The 8,884-nt window shown below is 43.0% G+C and overlaps 1 protein-coding gene across 2 annotated transcripts; it reads left to right on the top strand.

Moving 5' to 3' along the window:
- Positions 1–45: 45 nt before the first annotated feature.
- LOC114917153 (germ cell nuclear acidic protein-like) lies at positions 46–8,884 on the top strand. 2 transcript variants are annotated; one of them, XM_065950227.1, is made up of 6 exons: positions 46–265; positions 5,944–6,112; positions 6,199–6,322; positions 7,104–7,193; positions 7,299–7,395; positions 7,593–8,884. In XM_065950227.1, exons 5-6 carry the CDS (start codon positions 7,302–7,304, stop codon positions 8,657–8,659), a joined length of 1,161 nt encoding a protein of 386 aa, XP_065806299.1. In that variant the 5' UTR covers positions 46–265; positions 5,944–6,112; positions 6,199–6,322; positions 7,104–7,193; positions 7,299–7,301; the 3' UTR covers positions 8,660–8,884. The 2 variants fall into 2 exon arrangements, with proteins under 2 accessions (XP_065806299.1, XP_029134393.2); XM_029278560.2 differs by lacking the exons at positions 46–265; positions 5,944–6,112; positions 6,199–6,322 and having other exon boundaries at positions 6,360–7,193.

Genomic DNA, 8,884 nt, shown 5'->3' with positions numbered 1-8,884 from the left:
CAGACTTAGGTCCTCTCTCTGCATCTCATCAGGCTTGTGCGTGTGTGTGTGTGTGTGTGTGTGCGCCGGAGACGTGTGTATTTCTTGATTATCATGTGGACCCATGAGGAGGGGGGTGTGATGGTGAGATTGCGTAGCGAGGTTGTTTCTGGAAGGTTTTTTTTTTCTTCTTCTTCTTCATTATGTCTTTGAATGAGGAGGATCCCCGGTTTTGTTGAGATACCTTGGCTGTAAAGGACGCGATATGCAGCACTAGAGCGCAAAGGTAAAGCGGGGGCGATGCGTCAAAACAAGAGGAAATCCCTTATGCAGTAACAGGGCGATCTTAAAGAGAAACACCGGCGATTGAATGAATGTAAATTATCGAAGTTGTTTCGCACTTGGCTTGATTCGAGGTGTTGCTTTGGTGACTGTCAGAGTCTCCTGAATGCGTCATATCGGCGAATTTATTTCTGTTGCGCATTTGAAAAGGCCGGACCGAGAATGTGTTGCTGAACAGAAAAGATCCACACACACACACACACACACACACACACCCTGTCTACATTTCGCTGTTAAATTGGACACTATGAACGCCTCATATCCGGCTGATATTCGCCCTCCTGTGTGCGCACTGGCTGCAGGCTGGCAGTGGGCTGAGTGCAGCCTCCTCCTGTCTGCTGACTGACAGCTCTGCTGCACTGCAGTGATTCCTCCACGGCTTTCCCCCTCCGCTGCTCCTGCCATCTATCACTCCTGTAAAACACGGTGATATTATCTCTTTTTCTGAAATCCCCCTGAATCCCTCACATTAACTCAGGCTGTCGGCGACTTGCACCGTGCACCAAGCGGCGACACTGCGACGATAACGCCGGCTTTACGCACGACGTGTGATGGGGATGCTGGTGGTGGACCAGTCTCTTTGTTGTCCCACGACACTCCCTATGATTAACAGAGACTATTATTATAGAGTTAAAAAAGTATATGGACCGAAGTGCTGTCATGTCATATGTGAAAGCTTCATGATTTATGTCCATATAATGTATTACATGTTCATAAAAAAGACTTTACAGCACAGTCATAGCGCCCCAATATCTCCACTGAAATGATGGTGTAAAGTTTTCCTTCTGCTTTCAGGGAAAAGAGCTTTTGGCTGCAACTCTGAAAATGTCTTAAATCTCGGTGTCATCGTCGAATACGTTTAGCAGAACTAGTTTGAACTGGATCATCAGAGGCAACCTGCTATTGATAAGGCTGCATCCACCCCCTCCTCCTCCTCCTCCTCCTCCTCCTTAAGCTATCTCCCTCCCCCTCCTCCCACGAAAGAGCCGCCGGTGGGAGGAGGAGGAGGAGGAGGAGGTGGTGGTGGTAGGGGAGGAGGGTGGCAGGCAGATAACCTGCAGAGTCAAAAAAAAAAAAAATGTCCTCACACACTCTGCTCAGCTACATAGAAACTGCGGTGGAGAGATTGTTGTCCGCGCATCACCCGCTGCTGCTCTGCTGCGGTTCTCACCATGCCGACCGGGCGGAGGATGCTCTGAGCATGCGCGGTGTCGTCTCCTGGCGGACTCCAGGCATTGCTGCTTTCAAGTGCTGTCGGTTATGTGGCATCAAATCGCAATCGAGTTGTAACAAAAATTATAATAATTTCATACTTGTAAATTTAAAGCTCTATTAAGCAATATTTTAAAAACAAACACAAACAATAAACTGTTAAAATCTGACAATACTATAATGTAAATGTTTTTAACCGCAGTAGTAGGACTGCACAACTTTTTTTTTTTTTTTTTTTTAAATAATACAAACTCCAAAGAATCATTAATTATATTGGCTGCTTTCTATTTGCTCGAACATTTCCAGATAATCTCAAAAGGCCCGTTTTCATTTTTTACAAATAGATGGTTATTTGGGGCTGGTTAGGGCGGTTGGCTCATGCACCCCATGTACACAGCGTTGTAGTCCCTGAAGGGGGCGGCCTGGATCTGACTCCTCACTCTCCACTCTTACTCTTTAGTTTTCTTCTCCATCCACTTTCCTCTCTCCCAATATAAGGGCATTAAAAACACACAAAATATTTAAAGATCCAACACAAACAGAAGGCGTCTGTGGAGATGGATAGATATGAATGAGAATCTTAAACAGGTCCTAGTGTGGCTGAAGAACTTTGAACTGTGTACTGATTATACAAAGCAAACTGCAAAGAAAGATAAACAACAACAAATAAATATGAACAACCACAAAGAAAGCTGAAGTCACTTTGCTGGTGTTTTTTTCACTTTCTCTCTTTTTCTGAAAGTTTACAAACCAATCAATTGCAAACAGAATCTTCAGATATATTCATTATGAAAATAAGCATTTGTCTCCGTCCTGTATCTCAACCAACTAAAGCAGCTTAACTCTGCTTTAACACGTTATTATAATATTTAAATTAGTCACAAAGACAGATTTCTGCATATACTCATTTTAATACTCAATAAAACTTGCATATTCTTATTTCCGTGCTGAAGTTTTACTTCTAATGAAATATTTTGATTATGAATATCTTTTCCATCTCTCCCTACAAAGTACAGACCCGTTAAAAATCAGCACACACCCAGACCCACATATTGTTCCAGTAGTCTTCACTGTGACCTTTGACACTCTTGAGTCCCCCTGCAGCTGAGGAAACCCCCTCTAAAGGTCACGTCTGGCCCCTCTGCCGCGACCTCTGCCCTCTGCTCTCTGCTCAGAGACCGGGCAGACAGGCTAAACTCCAACTAGAGAAGTGTGAGAATACAGAAAGTTTTCCAAAGAAGAGCACCTTATATTTTATCAGCAGCCATCGAAGCTTGTTTGGGAAACATTTGAACATCAAATAAACTCAAAGTTCAAAAAGGCAAGGACCTTTTTAAAGACCCCAACACTAGCCTTTCAGAGCATCCCCACCCCCACATCCTATGACCCCGCATCATGTTCGCTCTAGCTCGACACTGACTCCTCTGCACAAATACGAATACAAAAACATACAGAACAAAAAATACATTTTAGAATTCATTATGCATTTTCAGCCGAGTTTATGGACTTTAGAAGTTTTTTATATTTTTAAATCTTGATATTATTGTTATATCTCTTCAATCATATGTAAACAAGTGCAGAGCAAAGTAGTGAGTTCAGTATTTATTAGGCTTTACATTTTTATTTACATGCCAGGCTCCTGCAGTTTGTATGCTAATTTTCAGCTGTGGCAGAAATAAGAAATAAAAGTCTTTAGCTGTGTGTGTGTGTGTGTGTGGGGGTGTGTGTGTGTGTGTGTGTGTGTGTGTGTGTGTGTGTGTGTGTGTGTGTGTGTGTGTGTGTGTGTGTGTGTGTGTGTGTGTGTGTGTATATATATATAGTGTGTATGTGTGAGTTCTGACTCACTACCAGAGGCATGTCTCCCTCTTGTGGTCACAGGTCAGAGGCACAAAGCACCACTGGAGTTACAATAGACCTCTGTAAATAAATAAGGTGTCTAAACTGTGTGTGATGTTTCACCTTAAGTGTTTTAATCTCCAGCTAGTTTTTGATTAGCTTCATTCTGCTCTGAGAAATATATCATCCTCTTTTTTTTCTAAGATTATTTTAGGACTTTTCTTTTGCCGTTTTTATTGATCAGACAGCTGGAGAGAGACAGCACAGTTTGTTTGTTTGCTATTCAAAATCAACAAAGCCAAATACAGGAAGCAAAGTACCAGTTGCATGAAATGCTGGTTAACTTGTTCTTGGGGCCACATGGTGTTAAGAGAGATCTCCAAGATCAAAGCAAATTAGTGCTTTATTTTCTTTCATGAAGCTCTCCTTAATACGTCCATTAAAGCTTTCCACACTTCTTTCTGGAGATACCTGCTCAAAGTGAAATAATGAAAGAACAGACATTCAAGGTGTGGGAGGGAAAGATCACTGCGTTCACTACAACAAATCTGTCTCATTCTCAGTGTTATATATTTTTGAATCATTAGATTGTTAAAATAGTTCTGTTATTACTGAGACACGATTATGTAACACCTGATCAGCAACAAGTAATGTAAGTGAACGGTCACTTTTTTGTCAGAGGCCTTGGAGGAGTGTTTAACTGACTCTGATAACAGGTTCTGTATTCCTAACACAACAAACACAGACCAGATAAACTCAAGAATAAATATTTATTTCCGCTTTCTGAGTGACAAATCCGCCCATTTTCCAGACCCTCAGGGCCCCCGAAGAGAACGGACAGTTAGTAAACAAATATCTGGAAAGAAAAGCTAGTTTTTCGGCGTCTATGATTCATTAACCTTGTTACGTTTAAAATATCATTTACGACAGATGAACATTTCTCTTAAAAATTATGAAGTAGGCGAGTTTGTTTGTACAAACAGAATAAAAACAAAAAAGTTTTTAACAAATTCTGGCTTCTGAGTTAAAAAAAACTGTTGGAGGCGCTTCCTGTTTTTGGCAAACACAGAGCTATAACTTTTAGTGTCAACTAAACTATTAAAATAAACATATTATAGTGTGTGATTTAGATTTTTTTTTCATATATAAGCTTTATAAAAAGGAACATTTTAACCCATACTCTTAAAAGCACAGAGTGTGTCTGCCTCCCGGACCCTGAAGGGTAGATGATGATTCCAAAGGAGCTCTACCTCCCATACTACATTTAGAGACTGTACCACGAGCATCCCTGATAATCAAAGGCTCTACCTCCCATATTACATTTAGAGACTGTACCACGAGCAGCCCTGATAATCAAAGGCTCTACCTCCCATATTACATTTAGAGACTGTACCACGAGCAGCCCTGATAATCAAAGGCTCTACCTCCCATACTACATTTAGAGACTGTACCACGAGCAGCCCTGATAATCAAAGGCTCTACCTCCCATACTACATTTAGAGACTGTACCACGAGCAGCCCTGATAATCAAAGGCTCTACCTCCCATACTACATTTAGAGACTGTACCACGAGCAGGCCTGACAATCAAAGGCTCTACCTCCCATACTACATTGAGAGACTGTACCACGAGCATCCCTGATAATCAAAGGCTCTACCTCGCATATTACATTTAGAGACTGTACCACGAGCAGCCCTGATAATCAAAGGCTCTACCTCCCATACTACATTTAGAGACTGTACCACGAGCAGCCCTGATAATGTGTTCTCGATACAGACTACAGTTTAAATCAACCCATGGTACTAACATTAGCTTATTAAGTTACCTAGCTTCAGCTGATAAAGTCTGCCAATGAAAGATGTCATTTGTACGGTTAAAAGAAACAGTCATCAGCTCTGAATGAGAAGCCTGACCTGAGCTGCTTTCCTAGCTAACCCGTCCATCTGCAGACTCGCTCTGTGCCTGAAGGAAAATGAGCTACATGTAGCAAAAAACAAATATTTGACAACAGTAAACAAATAGTTTGCAACTGTCTTAAATTTAAAAAAAACGGTCTGATGAATGTAAAATCCGCTTTGTTACAGTATCTGAGCTTTATAAGACTCTGCTAACTTCCCGGCTAACACAGCTGTTGTTATCCTCTTATCCACTTCTGAGTAAAACTGTTTGTTACGTGGTGATTTTTTATCGATGTAGTAAGCCAGACCATTGCTAAAGTATTGATAATTGATCTAAACATCTCGGCCAGTGTTCAGGTGGTGTTGTTTAATCATAGCACTAACTGCAAAAGAACAGGTTAACCCATATATATATACATATATATACATATATATACATATGTATACATATATATATATATATATATATATATATATATATATATATATATATATATATAGGCTATTTAATAACACGAGAAATGTAAAGATGTGTGCAGCAGGCACTTTGTTTTGAAAGATGTGTGGTCTAAATATTTAGCTATGAACAAGAAGAGAACAGTGCATTTCTGAATCATGTTAGATTGTAAAGCTAAATTTGCTATTTTTCTGTCTCTTTTTTTCTGAGTACATCACAGCAGATTACACAGACAACAAGCTCCAGTATCCTAACAAGTGTTCCAAGGTTCCATGATGAGGTTGGGTGGCAGACAGAATCCCCACAAGTCTCAGAGGCCACACAGACATACCTACCTCCAAAGGGGTCACACACAGTTGGCCTGGGGTACACTAAGGGTACAAGCAAAGGTACACACACACACCTAAAAAAATTGTCCAACTGCTGAAATCTGATTTCATTACATGATTGCTGATTTTAGCTTTTTGTATTGTAGCTTGTTGCTGTCTGTGATGCATAACAACAAACATGCTGAACGTAATAAAGCAACAACCTCTACAGGATAGCTGGTCTATAAGGTGGCATTCCTCAAATCCCCCCAAAAAAAGACACAACATACAGTGAGTTACAAATTCTTTTATTTTTTTAAACCGGACGGAATCACAGAGTTTTACAATGAAAATATAATCAACTGTGTACAGAATATCGTGGGATTTGTTATTTGAGGAGTTTTACACGCGTATGGTGTACCTGCTGCTCCTCTTCTGTTTGCATGTTGCAGGCAGGAGCTGACACACACACACACATACACACACACACACACACACACACACACACACACACACACATACACACACACACACACACACACACACACACACACACACACACACACACACACACACACACACACACCGGAATGCCAGCCATGGCACATCTACTGGTATTTACTCTTAGCGTAACACAGTTCGTGATCTGTATGGACTTTAATATCTACGGTCGATATGGATCAAGTCTTTATGCCCGGGAGGGTAGATACATAATCCAGTCAAACGGCCGTTTCCACTTTTCCCCGTTCTCTCTCAGCTTGTCTGCATACTGTATTTATCAACAATCAGCACCTTAGGCTGTTATCTCACAGCCTGCTGTAGTCTGGGAACGTCTTCACACACACTGAAAAAAAGCCAAAAGTCAAACAGCCAATAGCTACTCTCCTTACTGAGGAGTTGGTAACACGCACTTCATCTCATGGTCAGTGTGACCGTGCCCTGAGGTCACACTGACCATTAATGCCTTGGAGCATCGATTTCTCACAGAGCAGCACAAATATTTGTACACTTTTCATTGGACTAGCTTTTGTTTTGAGTCACAGTCACTAAACAAACATGTTTATCTTAAAAGCGCATATATTTCAAGTTTGTCTCTTGGAAAGCCAGAATACCTCTGAACCGACTTAAAGTTCCTCGTACTGGGAGTCACTGGAAACTGTTGGTGAGTGCGATATCTTTATGTGACTCTTTGCTCAACATTTATACTTGGTAAAAACACGCAGCACTTGGCATGTCTTTTTGTTCATTTCATTTTTATTTCTTTCAGAACATGAGGATCCAAATCGCGCTTCTGGTCGCTGCTTTTGTGGCTGTAACCAGTGCAGCACCGACAACAATGCCCAATACAACTACAACAGCCCAAGGTAAGAACATGAATTTGAAAAAAAAATGATGTAGGATGTGTCTGACGTTATATTTGATTTTTGTTTTAAGTAAAACTCTTTTTGTATATTTCAGGTTTTTAACTATTCTATAAGATTTTATTTCGAAGTAAAAACACTTGAATTCTTTGTCTGAACTGAAATCCCTTAATGTTTGATCATGAATTTATCCACAACAGCTATTCATTCAACCCAGCATGACGTAATGGTTTCTGATGTGCCGAAGCCTGATGCTGATGCTGCTGTTGAAAAGCTAGAGCCGAGGGCTCTCGCTGTGGAAGATGAGGACCTTGAGCAGGACACTGTGGAAGATGAGGGCGTCGAGCAGGACGCTGTGGAAGATGAGGGCGTCGAGCAGGACGCTGTGGAAGATGAGGGCGTCGAGCAGGACGCTGTGGAAGATGAGGGCGTCGAGCAGGACGCTGTGGAAGATGAGAGCGTCGAGCAGGACGCTGTGGAAGATGAGAGCACCGAGCAGGACGCCGTGGAAGATGAGAGCGTCGAGCAGGACGCCATGGAAGATGAGAGCGTCGAGCAGGACGCTTCGGACGATGAGAACCTCGTGCAGGACGCTTCGGACGATGAGAACCTCGTGCAGGACGCTTTGGACGATGAGAACCTCGTGCAGTGGGCTTCCGACACTGGGAGCCTCATGCGGGCCGCTTCGGACAATGAGAACCTCATGCAGGACGCTTCGGACACTGAGAGCCTCGTGCGGGCCGCTTCGGACAATGAGAACCTCATGCAGGACGCTTCGGACACTGAGAGCCTCGTGCGGGACGCTTCGGACACTGAGAGCCTCGTGCGGGACGCTTCGGACACTGGGAGCCTCGTGGGGGACGCTTCGGACACTGGGAGCCTCGTGCGGGACGCTTCGGACACTGGGAGCCTCGTGCGGGACGCTTCGGTAAATGAGAGCCTCGTGCGGAACGCTTCGGACACTGCGAGCCACGTTCGGGACGCTTCCAACACTGAGAGCCTAGTGCGGGACACTTCGGACACTGCGAGCCTCGTGCGGGACGCTTCCAACACTGAGAGCCTAGTGCGGGAAGCTTCCAACACTGCGAGCCTCGTGCGGGACGCTTCGGACACTGCGAGCCAAGTGCGGGACGCTTCGGACACTGCGAGCCTAGTGCGGGACGCTTCGGACACTGCCAGCCATGTGCGGGACGCTTCGGACACTGCAAGCCTTGTGCGGGACGCTTCGGTAAATGAGAGCCTCGTGCGGGATTCTTTGGATAATTAGAGGCCTATGTAGGACGCCTTCTAAAATGATTATTATCCATGTAAGCCATATAACAGAAGATATACTGACATTTTCGCTGATAAAAATAAGCAAAATTTCCCACAACATCCTTCCTGTATTCCACAATCATGCACAACTTTCCCCTGTACTCCTTGAAGAATATTTCTTTAATCAAAGCAGCGTCTGTAGATTCATTATGTTGTATTAAAAAATACTTTGCTTACA

Source organism: Labrus bergylta, chromosome 22 (genome assembly GCF_963930695.1).
Source record: "Labrus bergylta chromosome 22, fLabBer1.1, whole genome shotgun sequence".
In the NCBI taxonomy this organism is placed as follows: domain Eukaryota; kingdom Metazoa; phylum Chordata; class Actinopteri; order Labriformes; family Labridae; genus Labrus; species Labrus bergylta.
Note: the sequence above shows the minus strand (reverse complement) of the source record. Positions and strands in the feature narration are given on the sequence as shown.